The 19,299-nt window shown below is 42.5% G+C and overlaps 1 protein-coding gene across 1 annotated transcript in view; it reads left to right on the top strand.

Moving 5' to 3' along the window:
• The window catches only part of Rasgrf2 (Ras protein specific guanine nucleotide releasing factor 2), a 199,813-nt gene that overhangs the window by 60,499 nt on the left and 120,015 nt on the right, over nucleotides 1–19,299 (top strand). The window contains exons 3-4 of the mRNA XM_051172267.1: nucleotides 16,026–16,173; nucleotides 18,383–18,472. Of these exons, the coding sequence (XP_051028224.1) occupies nucleotides 16,026–16,173; nucleotides 18,383–18,472 (238 nt within the window). The remainder of the gene's footprint in view (nucleotides 1–16,025; nucleotides 16,174–18,382; nucleotides 18,473–19,299) is intronic.

Below are 19,299 nucleotides of genomic sequence, written 5' to 3'. Positions count from 1 at the left end.
TCTTGCTTGTCTTTGAATCCTTGACACTTTCTTTTTGAAAACCTCCGTGGTCTCCATACTTTGTAAGGACCACTCTGTGATGCTTATCTTTTATATTATTTGCAGTAGCTTAGTCAGGAAGTCAAATGGATGGGCAAGATCTAACAGCAGGTCGTTAGGCTGCAGCACCACATGGGTCTGTTGTCCTTCAGACCTTTACCCAGGGCTCCGTATTGCTCTTCTCTTCCTTATCCTCTGCACAGTTTCCCCTCTATTTCTTTTTCTTTTTCTCTCTTCGAAGAAGAAAGCAGAATAATATGAGGTCAGATACTTTGAAAAGGAGAGGTATCAGTCGCAAAATACTTCACTCCTTTTTCTCTGTCTTCTCCCAAATAGTTCTCCGAGATGCAGTTGGCAACAAATGCTAGTCCCCGGGGACACCCCTGTGATGTGGGGGACAGGCCTACTGCTCAGTGCTCTGGTGCTTGCTGTCTGAGTTCCAGAGTTGGGCTTAATGAAGAATGACTTGCTAGAAAAAAAAGGTCGAGTCTTCAAAGATGAAAGATGCATCAAGCTGGCAAGGTAGAGCCCTGGGGCCCTTTGCAGTCAGTCTTTGTGGCTGTGTCTCGTCTTTTCTACCTGAGCATAAAGAAGAAGCACGCAACTTGAAACGTGTCTATTTGACCTTATTTTACATCCCAGAAGACCAGGAACTGTTGAACACCACAAATGGCTTTACGGTTGCCAAGTGAATATTTTGGTGAATTTACTGCAGTGTGAATTACTTTAGAGATGGATGCATTTCAGAAAAGAAAATTTTCTTTGTTTGTTTTACTATGTTGTGGTAAGATTTTGCCATAGGTGTGGCTGTGGTCAGTAACTGGCCGTGTTTGAGATATGATGAAAGCTAAGGCACGTGTGACTCTGCCAGCAGACTTGAGAAGCCACTTAAGTGGTTTGCATGGCTGATTTCAAGATCTGCTTAGAATTTGACTGTTTTTCTTGATGCTTTGATTTTTTTTGTTTCTTCTGCTGGCCTTGTTTTACTTTGAGTTAAATCCTGGGACTGAGTTCTTTGATGATGCCTCTGGCTCCAATTGCTTTGTACTTGGGTCCTTATATTTGCCTTTGTGAATTGAAATGATTCTGAAATATTTACTTTCTAAACCAAGGAATAAATAACCTAGTGTCTCCAAAACTTGTCCCGACTTTGCTATAAACAATACCAGAAAGCTAATGAAACTGCTTCAGAAAGAGAGAGAATCATGAGCCGTTTTACTTGACATTGTGTATGAAACACAATTAATGAGTTGGGGTTGGTTGGCTAAGTGGACTTTTAGCGGACAATCTGGTGACATTAACTTGGCATTGCTGACTTTCAGTGGAAAACTTTCCAGGGGCCAATAGTTAGGGCTTTATTGATTCCTCCTTTCAAAAGTTGGAGCTTTTGATTAATCAGTGACTGTTTCAGCACAAGGCTTGCTCTTTTCTGAGTTGTAAATCCTCCTGTAGATACTACCCAAAGCAGCTGTTCTCAATCTCCTGCTTCCTAGGATAGGTCCTGCATGCAGTCTGGAAGCACTTTCTTTATGCACCATGAAAGACGTACCACTGTGTCGGCTCTTTCGTCAGAGTAGCCTCCTTGTTACAGTTTAGAGGATCTTTGGATCATTTTCTGGGGTGTCCCATGCCATATTTCTTCCTCAATGCCTGACCCAGAAAACATTATCATTGGAACTAGCATTTTCAATGGGAAACTTTGACACAATCCAGGAATGTTGGTGTAAAGTTTTGCACACAATTGCTCAACATGATAGTTCTAGAATATTAACACACTTAAGACTTCATTATGGCATGGGTATGTGGGAAGTCTGTGCCAAGACTCTTCTTGTTTGTGTAAGTTGAAGGCAGAGCATTTTACTAACACTTAAGTCTATGGTTATTTTATAATTGATCTGCCACTTGGGAGTGGAACTTGTACAGCACCAATAACTAATATTGTTTCTTTATTTTCTTAGCCTTGTATGTCAGACTTGGTTGAAGTAGATGAATACGTAAGAACATTCAGAAACACTGATCTGGTCAGTTGTGTGATCCTGAGGGCTTCTTGGCTAACCTGACATCCATTTAGTGTTTTATCTGCTGGGATATTGAGCCTGAGGAGCCTTGGGAGTAAGATGTCCTTGGTCTGGGAGAGGACACAGTGTCCTCTTCCTGAGTTCCATCCATCCCACCTTCAGCATAGGGTCCACAGGATCTGGACTACAGCAATCAGGAACTGAGGGATAAGGTAGTTCAGAGCTGGGTGGGCACCTACAGTTGCCTTTTAGCCATCCGAATGTCAACAATATTAGGCTGAGAAGGCATCTAATTCATCTTTTGCCTTCTAGTGTGATGATGTCCCTCACTAGAAGAAAGAATGGATTAGTGCACGTTTGTGGAGCAGATGGTGATTTGTGGCCGGGAAGGGGAACTGGAAAGGGAAGATGGACTGTAAGCAAGATGAATTAAGAGGTCACAGGATGCTCCTGTGACCGACCTGGCCTGTGGCATCTAAGTCATGAGAGAATGAGTAGCCAGTACAATGAGAGGAGTAAGGCCTGTCCTGAGAAGAGATCTAGGTTTGGGTTGAGGCCATAAGACAGAGAAACTTGGTGTTGTATTTTGCCCTAGTACCAATCTGTGGCTTTCATGTTTGGTGTTGGAGACTGTCCCACTGCCTTTGGCTGGTTTTCCAGTTTCCTCACATGACAATATGCTCAAGTCCTCCGTCCTCCTCCTTCCTCTCCAAGTGTGTCTCAAGCAGGGATCTCAGGCTTGCTTTGAGGAGGGAGTGCTCAACAGGAAAAGGAGTTCACAGACGCACCCATTGCAGGAAACTGTAGAGACGGAGCACAGCAAAGCCCTGGCCTAGCCTTTTCCTTCACCTTCTTGTTCCCTAACATGACCAGTAGAGACTTAATCATTCAATTAAACTTTACTCTATTTTTTTTCAGGGGAAAGAAAGCTTTAACCTACTCTTGGGTTTGTTCTTCTCTGTAGCCTTCTGATGACACATGTCTTCCTCTTTGCTCCTCTTTGGCATGCAACCCAAGAGGCTAAAGCTGCCCTTTCCCTGCCTAGTGGACCATATACTTCTTTTGTCTTAGCCATCAATAAATGTGTGGTGCTGTCTCCATTGCATCCGTCTTAGGCAAGAAGGCATTTTGAAGGCCACCGACATAGTATATGGCAGAACTGGATTTCCAGAACAGGTCAGGGAAACTCCAAAACATATTCACTTAACCAGCACGAACCACTGCCTCCGTTACATGTAGAAAGTCACACATGTGCATTTCCTATGTATCATCTCCTGGGTGCTCAGAGCTACCTTGATGCTTAATGTCACTCATGGTTTGCATTTGGTGGCTCCTAGTAGCTTTCTTCCTGCAGAACTCAGCCACTCATGGCTCCTTTCTTCCCGTTCTCACTCTTCACACCCAGGGAGTCATCCAGGAATTCACCCTGTGGACTGTCACAGGTCACTACTGCTGTCCATGTCTGGGGCAGTTTTCTCGGGTGAAGGTATGGATGCTGACTGCTGAGCCACCTCACCCATGCTCTTCCCAGTGTCCTCTGGTTACTAGCCTCCACGTGGTTACCAAAGTGGTCTTCTCTAAGAACATCTAAGCAGCTGAAATGGTCTCAATATTTACTACTGCTTTAATTTATTTTATTCAATTAACTTCTTATTTTAAAGAGTTTAAAAACATAAATTTTTAATTGATTAATAGTTTACTTTATACCCAACTTCAATTTTCCCTCCCTCCTCTCCTCCCAGTCCTCCCCCCCCCCCACTTCCTCTTGTCCCACCCACTCTTCCTTCATTTTTCTTCAGAAAAAGGGAGGCCTCTCGTGGCTGTCAACCAAGTTGCAGTAAGACTAGGTGCATCTCTCCTATGGTGCTAATCATCCAGCTCAGTAGGAGGAAATGGTCCCAAAGGCAGACGACAGAGTAAGAGCCCCTGCTCCCACTCTTAGGAGGCCTACTTGAAGACTAAGCTAAACAACTGTAACATATGTGCAGAGGGCCCACTAGGTCAGTCTCATGAAGGCTCCCTGCTTGTTGATTCAGTCTCTGTGAGATTCTGCAGGTTTTCTTGTGGTGTCCTTGGTCCCTCTGTCTCCTCCAATCCTTTCTCCCCCTCTTCCGCTGGATTCCCCGAGATCTGCCTAATATATGGCTGTGGGTCTCTGCATGTATTTTCATCAGTTTTGGGGTGAGGCCTCTCTGATGATGATTATGTAAGGCCCCTGTTTGCAAGTACAGCAGAATATCATTAACAATGTCAGGGGCGGTCTCAAGCTTGACCAGTCATTGGTTGGGTTGGCCATTCCCTCAATTTCTGATCCATTTTTGCCCCTGCACATCTTGTAGGCAGGACAAATTGAAGGCCAAAAGTTTTGTGGCTGCGATGATGTCCCAGTCCCTCCATTGGAAGCCTTGCCTGGTTACAGGAGATGGCTGGTTCAGGCTCCATATCCTTCATTCCTAGGAGCCTTAGCTAGGGCCATCTTCATCGATTCCTGGGAGTTTCCATTGTCCTAGGTTTCTAGCTCATCTCAGAGATGCCTCCTCACCCATTCCAGTTGTCTCTCCCAGTACTCTCTCCCTCTGTCCTCCCCTCACCTGATTCCTCCTGTTCCTCCCACCCCACCCCCATCCAGTGACCTCTCCTTGTCCAACTATGATGTTTATTATCTTTCCCCTTCTCAATGAGATTCATGTGTTCTTTACTTTATGCCTAATATCCATTTATAAGTGAGTACATACCATGTTTATCTTTCTGGGTCTGGGTGACATCACTCAGTATGATTTTCTAGTTCCATCCATTTGGTTGCAAATTTCAAGATGTCATTGTTTTTAATAGCTGAGTAATACTCCGTTGTGTAGATGTATTGCATTTTCTTTATCTATTCTTTGGCTGCGGGGCATCTAGGTTATTTCCAGTTACTGGCTATTACAAATACAGTGATATGGAGGAACATTCTTTGAGTATATGCCCAGAAGAGGTATAGATTGACCTTGAGGTATATTGATTTCCAATATCTGAAAAACTGCCAAATTGATTTCCAAAGTGGCTGTACCAGTTTGCCCTCTCACCCACAATGAAGCCGTCTTCTGCTTGCTCCACATCCTCTCCAGCATGAGCTGTTATTTGAGTTTTTGATCTTAGCCGTTATGACAGGTTGTAAGATGGAATCTCAGAGTCATTTTGATTTGCATTTCCCTGATAGCTAAGAATATTGAACATTTCTTTAAGTGTTTCTCAGCTATTTGAAATTCCTCTGTTGAAAATTTCCTATTTTTTAAAATTGGATTATTTGGTTTGTTGATGTCTAATTTCTTGAGTTCTTTGAATATTTTGGATATCAGCCCTCGGTCAGATGTGGGGTTGGTATAGTTTTGTCCTTTTCATGGTGTCCTTTGCCTTATAGAAGCCTTTCAGTTTAATGATGTCCCATTTATTAATTGTTGATCTTAGAGCCTGAACTGTTGGTGTTCTGTTCAAGAAGTTGTCTCCTGTACCAATATATTCAAGGTTATTTCTCACTTTCTCTTCTATCAGACTTAGTGTATTCAGTTTTGTGCTGAGGTTTTGAACCACTTGGACTTGAATTTTAAGCAGGGTGATAGATATGAATCTATTTGCATTAGTCTACATGCCAACATCTAGTTAGACCAGCACTGTTTGTTGAAGATGTTTTCTTTTTTTCACTGTACAATTTTGGCTTCTTTGTTAAAAGTCAAGTGTCCATAGGTGTGTGGATTTACTCTGGGTCTTCCCTTCTATTCCACTGGTCAATCTGTCTGTTTTTATGCCAATACCATGTGGTTTTTATTATTATTGCTCTTTAGTATAGCTTGAAATCAGGAATAGTGGTATATCCAGAAGATCTTTATTGTGGAGGATTGTTTTAGCTATTCTGGCTTTTTTGATTTTCCCATATGAAGTTGAGTATTATTCTTTCAAGGTCTGTAAAGAAATTGTGTTGGAATTTTGATGGGAACTGTGTTGAATCTGTTGATTGCTTTTAGTAAGATAGCCATTGTTTTTGAGTTAATCCTGCTGATCCATAAGTATGGGAGATCTTTCCATCTTCTGATAACTTCTTCAGCTTCTTCAAAGACTTGAAGTTCCTGTCACGCAGTCATACAGGGTTTCTACTTGCTTGGTTAGAGTCACACCAAAATATTTTATATTATTTGTGGCTATAGTGAAGGATGTTGTTTCCCTAATTTCTTTTTCATCCCATTTATCATTTGTATATAGGAGAGATACTGATTTTTATTTTTTTGTTCTTTTTTGTTTTCAAGACAGGGTTTTTTTTTTTTAATTTTTATTATTAATTTATTCTTGTTACATCTCAATGGTTATCCCATCCCTTGTGTCCTCCCATTCTTCCCTCCCTCCCATTTTCCCCTTATTCCCCTCCCCTATGACTGTTCCCCTGTATATGCTCATAGGGTATCAAGTCCTTTCTCTGAGTGCCACCAGGTCTCCCCCTCCAGGGGACATGGTCAAATGTGAGGCACCAGAGTATGTGAGAAAGTCATATCCCACTCTCCACTCAGCTGTGGAGAATGTTCTGACCATTGGCTAGATCTGGGTAGGGGTTTAAAGTTTACTGCCTGTATTGTCCTTGGCTGGTGCCTTAGTTTGAGCGGGACCCCTGGGCCCAAATCTGCCTATCATAATGTTCTACTTGTAGGTTTCTAGGACCCTTTGGATCCTTCTACTTTGCCATTCTCCCATGCTTCTCTCATCTAGAGTCCCAATAGGATGTCCTCCCCTCTGTCCCAGTTCCCTGGTAAGTGAAGGCTTTGGTGGGACATGCCCCTTGGGCTAGTATGCAGATATAAGTGAGTATATACCATTTAAGTCTTTCTGCTTCTGGGTTAACTCACTCATTATGATCATTTCTAGCTCAATCCATTTATCCACAAATTTCGGGAATTCCTTGTTTTTAATAGCTGAGTAGTATTCCATAGTGTATATGTACCACAGTTTCTTTATCCACTCTTCTACTGAGGGACACTTAGGCTGTTTCCATGTTCTGGCTATTATGAATAAGGCTGCTATGAACATGGTTGAGCAAATTTTCTTATTGTGTGCTGGAGCATCTTCTGGGTATATTCCAAGGAGTGGAATAGCTGGGTCTTGAGGAAGCCCTATTCCCATTTTTCTGAGATAGTACCAGATAGATTTCCAAAGTGGCTGTACTAGTTTGCATTCCCACCAGCAATGAAGGAGTGTTCCTCTCTCCCCACATCCTTGCCAGCATGTGGTGTCACTTGAGTTTTTGATCTTAGCCATTCTGATGGGTGTAAGGTGAAATCTCAGAGTTTTTTTGATTTGCATTTCCCTGATGACTAAGAAGGTTGAGCATTTCTTTAAGTGTTTCTCAGCCATTTGATATTCCTCTGTTGAGACTTCTCTGTTTAGTTCCAAGCCCCATTTCTCAATTGGGTTATTTGGTTTGGTGGTGTTTAGCTTCTTGAGTTCTTTATATATTTTGGATATTAGACCTTTGTCAGATGTAGGGTTGGTGAAGATCTTTTCCCAGTCTGTAGGCTGTCGCTTTGTTCTCTTGACAGTGTCTCCAGCCTTACAGAAGCTTCTCAGCCTCATGAGGTCCCATTTATTAATGGTTGACATTAAGGCCTGGGCTGTTGGTGTTCTGTTCAGGAAGTTGTCTCCTGTGCCAATATGTTCCAGGCTCTTTCCCACTTTTTCTTCTAAGTGACTTAGTGTCTCTGGTTTTATGTTGAGGTCTTTAATGCACTTGGATTTGAGTTTTGTGCAAGGTGACAAATATGGGTCCAGTTGCATTTTTTTACACATAGACCTCCAGTTAGACCAGCACCATTTGTTGAAGATGCTATCCTTTTTCCATTGAATGGATTTGGCTTCTTTGTCGAAAATCAAGTGACCATATGTGTGTGGATTCATATCTGGGTCTTCAATTCGATTCCACTGATCAACCAGCCTGTTGCTGTGCCAGTACCAAGCTGTTTTAATTACTATTGCTTTATAGTACAGTTTGAGATCAGGTATGGAGATTCGTCCGGAGCACCTTTTATTGTACAAGATTGTTTTAGCTATTCTGGGTTTTTTGTTTTTCCATATGAAGTTCAGAATTGAACTTTCAATGTCTTTAAAAAATTGAGTAGGTATTTTGATAGGGATTGCATTGAATCTGGAGATTGCTTTTGGTAGGATGGCCATTTTTACTATGTTAATTCAAGACAGGGTTTTGCTGTGTAGGCCATTGATTTTTTTTTTTTTTTTTTTTTTTTTTTTTTTTTTTTTTTTTTTTTTAGTTAACTTTGTATCCAGTCACTTCACTGAAGTTGTCTATCAGAGGTAGGAGTTCTCTGGTAGATTTTTTTGGAGTCACTTATGTATACTATCATATCATCTGCAAATAGTGATATTTTGACTTCTTCTTTTCCAATTTGCATCCCCTTTATATCCTTTAGGTGTCTTATTGCTCTAGTTTAATTGCTTTATGTTTCTCTTTATTTCATTTGATGTTGGCTATTGGCTTGTGATATATTGCCTATATTATGTTTATCCTTGTGCCTTGTATCCCTGATCTTTCCAAGACTTTTTTTTTTTTTTAATCATGAAAGGGTGTTGGGTTTTATCAAAGGCTTTCTCATCATCTAATGAGATGATCATGTGGGGTTTCTTTCAGTTTGGTTACATGGTGGATTACATTGGTGGATTTTCACAAAAACATAAACATTTCAATATGCAAGAGAGGAAGGGTCTGTATCCTAATTCTCTGTTTTGCTTAAAGGGATGAAAATGTGTATTATGTGAACTGACATATATTCCTTCTTGATCAAATCCTCTGAGTTCTGGGTACAGTAAGCCAGTCAATGCAAGGGTCTTCCCAAGTTGAAATTTTCAAACTTCTCGTGACACCTTCCCCGACCTCAAGTCTTAGGTTCTAAGTAAAACTTTCAAATGGGAATTTTGAAGCATTGGATGGTCCCTTCCAGTCTGACCTACACACACTTTTCTTTCAGAGTTGAGCTCTTAGGGACCTACACCTTCTTCCCTGACCCCTGCCCAGTTCTTCCAGGAAGGACTGATTGGCCATCTTCTTGTCTGAGCCTTTGCCTTCTTTCTCTCAAAGCCACCAAGACGTCATTGCATTGACTTGCTTATCTGCTTGCTTCTCTTTGTCAGCCTGGATGTCTTCAAAGCAAAACAGGCTCTCTTCCCCTCGTGTTTCCTGCTTCTGGCATTGTGCCCAGTTGCCTTTCAGAAGTGTGTGTGTGTGTGTGTGTGTGTGTGTGTGTGTGTGTGTGTGTTATTTCATTCTGTCTCACCAAGGCAGGAGGAAGATTGAATCACTTTTAAACCTTCTTATTATATTGATGAGTAAAAATGGCATCTTAGTGGAATAAGCATTTCGTTGGACATTTGTGAGATTGACCATTTTTTGCTACCACCAATTTTATTTGTATTTCCTATAGGAAATTGTCACTTCACATCCTTTTCACATTTTTATTAATGTTTTCCCATGTCCTATCTGATTTTATGAGTTTTGTGCATGATGAATTTGCTCTCTGTCTGGTACAGTCATTGTTAATCACCTGCACTAATTTTTGTCTTTTAGTTATATCTGTGGTTTCCCCCCCAAAGTTTTTGAATTATGATCCAATCAAAATATATTACCTCAAAGGGAAATGATTTCCGAACATTAAATTTTTTTATTTAATTGGCTTATATTTCATATACTACAAAATCCTTCATCTGAAATTATACAATTAAGAGTACTCACAAGTTTGCACAATCTTGGCAGTAATTCCAGAACTGTTTCAAGGTATAAAAATAAACACTTAGCAGTCCTTTCCCCTTGCTCCTAGATATCCAGTAATCTACTTTATCAATAGGTTTTTCCATCTGGACATTTCATATAAAAGTGACCACCCAAGTCTGGCTTCTACCTTCTTCCTTTTCAGTGATGTTTCAAGAGGCAACCAAGTTGTACTGATCTAGCAGTACTTTTGGCACTTTGTTGCTTTTTGTGTCTGCATTATCCGTTTTGTGGATGCATTCCATTTTGTTTATGTAGCCATTAGTTGATGGCTATCAGTTATATAGGTTGTTTATTCTTTTTTTCCATTGTGAATAATGCTGCTTTGGATATCTGTATCCAAGATTCATTTTTCAATTCTCTTGGACATGTGCCTACAAGAATCCTATGCCAAATGGTAACTGTGACCAACATTTTGAGCAACTACCAAAGTTACTTCTATAGAAACTGGGTTATTTTTCTCCAGAAATAGATGAGGGTTTTGAGTTTTCCAAATCTTTACCAACACTTGTTTGTATCATTTTGTTTTTTCCAAAGAGTCCCTCCAGCAGAAGCTATGCTACACAGTCCATTTGCTTTTAGAGGTATGCCCTAGAACTTCTTCACCTCAGAGTTACCTTTAGCATCATCGTCTTTCTGTTGTGCTCCCTTGCATCACTATTTTGCCTGCTTTTTATGTTGAAATGTGCTTTAGGAAGAATTATTGACAAAACCCTCATTCAGCCCAAAGTGAGACAGTTAAGTCATGATCTGCGGTGCACACTGGAAAGGAACATTGTTAGAATCGGAGGCTTCATCTTTACAGTTGTCCCTCTTGTTATTTTCTAATCACTCAAGTTGCCATTTACTGGAAAGAGGATAGCCGAGAAGCGAGGAACCTGTGTGGGAGAGATGGCTTGGGCAATAGCCAGGACCTCATGCTAAGATGGTACCCAAGAAGTACCGATGCCAATGGAATGGAGGTGCTGATGAGAGAAAATCTGAGAACGAGAGAGCACTGAAGATAATCCATTGATGCTGAGTGATCACAAGGAAAACCAAGTAGCTAGATCTCTTTGGATCAGTGTAACACATTCCCAGACAGTGGGTACAAAGAGAGAAGGTGTATTTTGGTTCACCATGTCAGATGCTCTGGCCCACAACCGCTTGTCCCTGCTCCCTGGGGCCCATGGTGAGGCAGCAAACAACTGCAAGGGCATGTGGTAGAGCACAATGCTTCACCTCATGGGCCTAAGGTTAAAAAAAAAATAAGAAGAAGAGTGGTGAGAAGACTAAGGTCCCACAATCCACTTCAAAAGTCTATTCCTTGGGGCTGGAGAGATGTCTCAGAGGTTAAGAGCACTGACTAATCTTCCAAAGGTCCTGAGTTCAATTCCCAGCAACCACATGGTGGCTCATGACCATCTGTAATGTGATCTAATGCCCTCTTCTGGCCTGCAGGTATGCATGCAGCTAGAGCACTCATGTACATAAAATAATAAATAAATAAATAAATAAATAAATAAATAAATAAATAAATCTCAAAAGTCTATTCCTCATAATCAGTTAGGGATTCCTACCACCTTGCAGTAAGAGCACTCTGGGGACTAGCCTTTCATGCAGGAGCTTTTAGGGGACAGTCAAGATGCAGATGATAGCCGGAGGCCTGACCTTGTATGGACAAGGCTGCAGCTGCCAATATTCAAAAGTTGCTTAGTTGGACACTGTACTGCTGCCCTCTGGGCCTGGATTCCTCCCATCCCCCAAAGACATCAAGACTCTTGGGATGAGAAGTGGTGATTCTGAACAGTCTTCCCTATAAACCTGGGTGTACCCCATGAAGTGCAGGGCTGGGACTCTTCTTTGGGGACCTTTGCTAAAGCTTTTCATGTTGGATTTTGGTACACTTTACTCCATATACATGTCTTGAATTAAAATGAGCAGAGTGAGCATGCAGTGCACCTTGTAACCTCTAACTAAGCCACGTGCATTTTGCCCTCTATAGAAACAATGAAAGTCTGTAACTCTCCACACTGTGTCTTCTCTGCGCTTGTCCGGGTTCCATCCGAATGGGTGCGACAGTAGTGGTTTGGCTTAGAAATCTCGCACACCAATATTTTGTGTCCATGTATGTTCTAAGCATTCTATGTGTTGGTACTCCACGGACGATGGGTTTTCAGTTTTGCTTTTGGTATGTCGACTTCCAGCAGCTTCATTTTCTTTCCCTTTGGCTACACTGTGGTTGGACAGCCCAGTGGGGGGTGATGATAGCTCACAGTATTTCATAAAGCCCTGGGAAGGAGGAGCTCAAAGACTCCCGATGAGGAGAAACTAGGGCAGACCCGGACTCGACCCGTGCCGCTTCATGTGTTTAACAGCACGCTGCATCCCGTTACTGTGTATTGCTAGCTCTATTCATTTGTAAGAAAAAAGCAATAAGGAGCATTTGCACAGCGGATGTAGCAATATTATACACCAAATTATTAAAGTTAGTGTTTGGTCCCGCAGCACACGAACGGCCTCACAGCACTGAATACTTGCTCACCGAGTCTCACTTCCTGCAGACAGCCTGCTGCAGTACTCTTGGTCTCTGACCACTCTGCTTACTTGTCAGCTGTCTCGGATTTATGGGTTAGCACATTCATTGACCTATAGAATTCTAGCAATTAGGCTTTGTGTCCAAGCCCTCTTTTTTTTTTTTTTTTTTTTTTTATTGGATTGCTTCATTTCTATGGCAGCCTCTGTTTGCTTTGTGACCTTTAATATCCTTCCTGTCTCTGAAGACGGTGAGTCTCAGCTGGCAGGATGACCCGTGTTTCTTGCAGCAGCTTTTCTCTTTTGTTCATTTGGGACTGTATTTGCGATCTACTGCTGCTTAGCGGTTTGCTCCACAGTGATTACCACAATAAGGAACTCATTAGCCACCCCAGCCTCTGCAGGCCAGCTGTCTTAGCAAGGATTAGTGTGGTGACCAATGCTCAGGGGTTTCTCGCCAGATGGTGAGCAGGTCTTGTGGACCTCTGAGTACGTAGGTTGTGGACAGTCACCTGGCTGGGTTCCTAATACCTTGCTGTACTGAGGCGAGTCTGTTGATGGCTGTTGGTGAGAGCCTTGGATGCTATTCATCATGAGCCACTGGATAGACTAGTTCACAGCCAGGTGACTGGCTCCCTTTTGGGCAAACCAGCAAGAGATGGCAGCAAACCCACCCGAAGACAGTAAGAGAAGGCAGGCGAGATGGAAGCCAGAGTCTTCTGTGAACTCACCTTGGAAGTACCATCCGCCCCTTTGCCACACTTCATGATACATGTGTTGTTTTCCAGCCACTTAATTTGTGGTAAGCTGCTTCACCATGGGGAAGTGGTCCGGCACAGTTCACTGCCGGGTACCCCACATACTTTTCCTGTTTTGGTTCCTCCTGATGTCTACAGTGAATGTCAGGCCTGTCCTAAGCTCTGGTCTCTCTCTCTCTCTCTCTCTCTCTCTCTCTCTCTCTCTCTCTCTCTCTTAGCCCAGCCTTCTTTAGGAAAATGGCCAACTTTTCTCCAGAGAGCAGGTCATGGGCTGGGACCTGGGGATGCGGATGAGAAGCCTGATGTTCTGCAGGTCCTCTTCTCATTCCTCACGCGCTTCTGTTCTTGCATTAGTTGCTTCTCTGGGCCAACCCTGGTGAGAGCCGTCTCATATTCTTATTTGGGGCCCTACATCTTTCATTTACTCCCCTACAGTTTTCCCACCAAATAAATTCTGCCTAGCTTTTTTTTTTCCTCTCTCTCTGAAGTTCATAAAATACTTGGTCTGTTAACAGTTCATTTTCCAATATTGTTATAGCTTTTTCCTTTTTCCATTGAGAACAAACAAACAAGCAAGTCAATTTTTCTAGAATTTCTCTGAAACCTTGGAAAAGAAAGGCAGCCAGTGTCAGCCAGGAGTCCACAGGAGCTCAACTCTGATTCTTGGCCTAAACTTTCCATTTCCTTTTTATTCTTTTTGTTTTTGTTTTAAAGATAAAACAAAATACTATTATGCTCCCTAATGCTGATCTAATACATTTGTAAATATTTTCACATATCTCTGGTGAAGTTGTTAAGAAGGGGCAGAATTTTTATAATCCTGTTTCTCTCTTTTAAAAATATTATTTATTTATTTATTTAAAATTTATGTGCATTGGTATTAGGGTGTCAGATCTTAGAGTTACAGACAGTTGTGAGCTGCCATGTGGGTGCTGGGAATTGAGCCTGGGTCCTTTGGAAAAGCAGGCAGTGCACTTAACCACTGAGCTATCTCTCCAGCCCCTATAGTCCTGTTTCTCATGCTCTGCTGCTACCTGCTCCTCTTAGAGCAGTGGTCCTCAACCTTCCAAATGCTAAGACCACCAAAGGGGTCACAACCCACAGGTTGAGAACCACTGCTGTAGAGGCAGGGTTATTTCTGAAGAGTCCAGCCTCTTCTCTCTTCTTTCCACTCTGTTACGACTGCATAGCCCTTCTTTCTAAGCTCAAAGGGTGATTTCTTAGAGCAGGTGACTTGAGAATGCCGCTCACTAGGGATTGTCACCAACACTTTAGCACACATGATGTTAGTGCAAAGGGTGTCAGGTGCCATGGCTACAGTTGTGACCTTGGCACGGCCCTAAGACATCATAGTTCTAAGGAATACAGTGCTATTTCAAAGTGACTGAGTTAGAAATAGAAGTGACTAGAAGGGAACTCCATTTCTCTCTCTGACCTCCAGGATGAAACTGTTCGCAGGTGTCATGGAAGCCTGAGGGAACTTGGGTGGCTGCCACCTTGCTGTCTCAGACATCCTGCTTGTTTTCCGTTTGCTTTTCTGAACACCCGCCCATGACTTTCTGCCTCGGCAGACTTGCTGTGAAGGCTGTGAGATGAGGTGGACAAACGGGGCTACCCAGCGATGGCATCCCACATCCATATCCTCTCACTTAAGTAAACAGGGCGAGATTCTATGAGGAGAGATTCTCGATGGCATAGCTTACGTCAGGAATCTCTTCTTAGCTCTGTTCACCATGGTCTTGAGGGAGGTTTTGGGATACAAACATGGCCAAAAAGAAAAGGCAAGCAGCTTGAAGATTTGGCAGATGCCGCCAAAGAGTCTGAGCTGCTTTTCCCCGCGAGGCAGTTCGGCTTGCAGTTAATAACATGGCCTTGGGCCAGATAGACTTTGATCTGGTCCTAATGCTGCCACTTACTAGCTGTCTAACCTGGGGTCACTATGCACTCTGAGAACCAAATTCTTCCTTTGCTGATTGGGATCACAAATCCTGTCTCTTGCATTGCTGGGAGGGCGCAATGTGAAACCCCCAACAAGTAGTGCCCATTATTAACCATCACTTATCATGCCACTTGGAGAAGTTTTTATGGAGAGAGGAACATGTGTATCACCACCTTGAACAGTGCAAGAGGATCTGATGCAACACTCCAGGTGGCTTGACAGTGCATTCTGTTCCAAGTGCCTTGACGTTGCACTATAGTCCAAGCACCTCAACATTGCAACATTACATTTTTATTGGTAAAAACTAAGAACATATTTTCTCTTTACCATGTTTAGCTGAAGAAATGGATACAGGATGAATTTTCTCTATAACATATGGGGCTTTGTTCAATTTTGTAACAGAGTAGTGGATATTACGTGCCCTCCGCTCCCCCAGAGAGCCCCACAGTGCTGGTGGTCTCCAGGAGAGCCATAACATTCCCTCCTGAGCAGCCCTTGCTCTCAGGGTTGCAGCGTTCGTTCTGGTTGGTAGGAAGTCACCTTCACTGGTTAATGTTTTACTGTGTGGAATATTTTGAATACCATCCAAAGACCTATGGCATCAATTCAAAACTACTTCTGTCTCTTCCTTAAAGAAGACATGCTCCTTTCATATTAATATCTTTGTATTTTTTTCTCACAGTCCTGTTAAAATTGTGGGTAGTGGCCAACATTAAACAGATTTTTAGTTGGAGAAAATGTAAAATGCTAGTATTGAAATCCTATGTCCTCAAGATGTCAACTGGACGATGTAGGTGAGCGTATAAGGTAGAACTAGCCAAGCCATGTAGGTGAGTGTATAAGGTAGAACTAGCCAAACAATGTGCCAGAGCCCCTTTTTAAATATGTGTGTACCTTGGCAATGTAAAGACTGTGGGAGAGCAACAGTTCACTGACTAACTGTGTAATTTTCTCTCAAGTTATGCAGACATTTTGATTGAGAGGGAAGTGTTAATGCAGAAGTACATTCATCTAGTTCAGATTGTGGAGACAGAAAAAATTGCCGCTAACCAACTCCGACATCAGCTGGAAGATCAAGATACCGAAATCGAAAGGCTGAAATCAGAGGTATTTCCCAGTTGAAGATTCTGTCGCACTGCTCCCCCCCCCACACTGTTGACTGTCACTTCCTCATGATTATCTGTTGCATACTCAGGAAAAAAAAATTAATCTCATGTTATCAACAGATATCTGACTGGGCTGCTGGTCTAGATCCGAAGCCATTGTCTGCTTCAGGGTTAGGTAAATGTGCTGCCGTAATGCCCTACCATGATAAGCAAGCTATCGTCTGTTGTTTTCTGTGTCCCTAATGTCCTTCATTAGATCAGAAGCGCAATATATATTTAATAGTCTTCAGATAGACTCTTGAAGCAACAATTGTGAGTCTGCCAAGGATAAGTGAAAGCCCAAAGTGATAGCCAAAGAAGGGCCAGGAAGTCAGAAATACTTTACTTATTTACGGTCTAAAGGCTCTAGGTTCCCCACCACCCCCTGCAGAATTTTGAAAAGCACATTTGGGATAAATAAGGAAACACTGATCGACTATGGGGGGACATCTCTGTCTCTCCTTCTGTCCCTCTTCCCTCAATGTGAACCCCAGAGCGATGTTACTGTCGAGTGACAGTGTAGGCAGTCTTTGGGTCTCTATCCACCGTGGTGCTGAGCCTGGGTCCTCCTTCTGCCCCAGGTCTGCATCTCTGCAGAGACCCTTCCAAGCTGTTGTGTGGATGGTCACAGAAAGTGAGCAGGGGCTGGAGAGATGGCTCAGAGGTTAAGCACACTGGCTGCTCTTCCAAAGGTCCTGAGTTCAACTCCCAGCAACCACATGGTGGCTCACAACCATTTATAAGGTGATCTGATGCCTTCTTCTGGTATGCAGGTGTATATGCAGGCAGAGCACTGTATACATAATAAATAAATCTTTAAAAAAAAAAAAAGAAGAAGAAAAATAAGAAAGTGAGCAGTCGCAGGAAGAAGGAAGGAGGAATGCAGGGACTAGATGGTCCTCTCTGTTCTACCCAGAGGTGCATTGGTGTCTCTTAGATCTAACAAAGGATAAGGTACTAATGGCTGTGGTCATGGATCCTGGTTGACAGGCTCTTTAGCCTTGACAACTTTTTTGCCTTTTTTTTTTTTTTTGTGTGGACGTTTTCTTTCTCATCCCCTTACACCTCCCCCCGTGGGTCACCGTGACTCCCGTGTGTGTCTCCCTTCCTGTTCCCAGGTACATCCACAGTGCAGAGCTCGGCATATCTGCCTCTAGTGCTAGACGTGAGAACGCCCCTAGGGACGGTGAGCTGCCAAGGATGTTCACTGTATCATTACACTTGTCAGCTTCCTCTGTGCCACCCTGATAGTTGAGGCAGTGAAAACAACAACAGAAAACTTAACCAACCCGCATTTTAAAAGACTATATCAGGCACTGTAATTTAAAACAAAATTATCGTGTTCTTTCTTTGCCCCAGTGTGTGCGTATCTGTCTTCATTGTGTCCCGCTTTAGTATGAATACAAATTGCCGTGAAAAGCTGTCAGTGGCAGGTATGTCTTTTGTGGCCGCTTGACAGGAGTTATTGCGTATTCTATTATCTTCCCATTCTCTCCTAGAAAAGGGAGGTAGAGAATATTTGGTTTGGGGGACAAGATCCAAAGGCAGGCCACCAGGGGCGGTTATGATCTTCTGACCTTTCCAGTACTGGCTTCTCAATGACCCGCGATTGAGGCTAAACTAGAGAGCTGTACTGCTCTCAAGGCAAGATGCCACTTGGCTTTGAATTCCTCCTTGTAGGTCACGTGGGAATGGATGTATATAAAAAGATCCAGCGTATTGCAGTCCTTTATGCTTCTTTGAAGTAGCCCTTTTCACCTGGTTTGAACCAATCCCAAGGCTCTGAGGTTGCTATGGTAGCTACCATTTCCCCAAAGAGATACATAAGGACTGTGGAATAGGCATTTCAAAGGCCACAGGCTTATCACAAGAGCTTTGAGTTGAGTGACTCTGTCTATAGAGACCACAGGGCTTCATGGTGGCTGCCTTCAGGCAAGGTCTCGAGGAGACATTGGCCAAGTCTGTCAGGGCTAAGTCCTGGACTACTATTACTCCTTAGGCAGACCTCAGGCCATGCTTTGTCCAACACTTCCTTTCAGCGCTTGAAACACAAGGCTTAGAGTTAGACTCACGGTCCCTACATCTCAGCACCAGATGAAGGCTGAATACCTGTAGTTTAGCTGTGCACTGTCATTTCCCACATCCTGAGCTGGACCTGTCTTGTGTTACAGATTGTTGCTCTTAATAAAACCAAGGAACGGATGCGCCCTTACCACAGCCATCAAGAGGACGAGGACCCAGACATCAAGAAAATTAAGAAGGTAGGAGGTGGCAGGCTTCTGGAAACACGGTGACCAGTTGTCTGCTCTGTGGTGGTGACTTTTATTGTGTCCCCGAGCTGGGAACAGCCTTGCTGTTTCTACTAATGGCTCTCAGACTGTCCCTTCATTGGGATCCACACTGGTCTGGAAAATTTCAGCCTCAGATTTCTTTCCAGTTCTAGAACTTTCCTTACGGACCCTGGGAGGGATGCTACAAACACACATGGAGACAGGAGTGTTTTCTGTTGGGTTGATGCAGCACTATTGAAATTCCTGATTTTGCTGCATTAATAATTGTATTTCTTTATTAAATAATTATTTACTGCTACTGTAACAAAACCTTAACCAACCGTGGCTCAGAATTTGAAATAGTTTCTTTGGGCTGAGTTGAACATTTTCAATTTTCAAGAAATAAAGAAAGTAAAATTAAACTATTATTTTCTTAGCATTACAGTCTTTTATTTGAACCTGGTTTATGACACTGCGTTCCAAGACTAATGCTGTTGCTTTTCTTTTAATAGTATGCAGCTACATGTAAACAAGGATATTAATAATATCCACTTTTCAACTTTGTTGTAGGAGCTGATCTGGTAGTAAATAAATGAGGCAGCTATTGTTCATCGGGAACATCTGCCAAAGTGAACAGAAACATCTCACTGAACACCTAATTTAACTGAGTTTTCTGAAACTAATTATATTAAATAAGAGAATAATAAGAGAAAATCACACAGTTTTGAACTTTTGTGACTCTCCAAAGAAACAATTTTAAACCTGTTTTGAACTCGTTAATAGGTTTTAGTTTTTCCTCTGTTATTTTTATATCCCAA

The sequence above is a fragment of the Acomys russatus genome, chromosome 30, assembly GCF_903995435.1.
Source record: "Acomys russatus chromosome 30, mAcoRus1.1, whole genome shotgun sequence".
NCBI lineage: Eukaryota > Metazoa > Chordata > Mammalia > Rodentia > Muridae > Acomys > Acomys russatus.
Note: the sequence above shows the minus strand (reverse complement) of the source record. Positions and strands in the feature narration are given on the sequence as shown.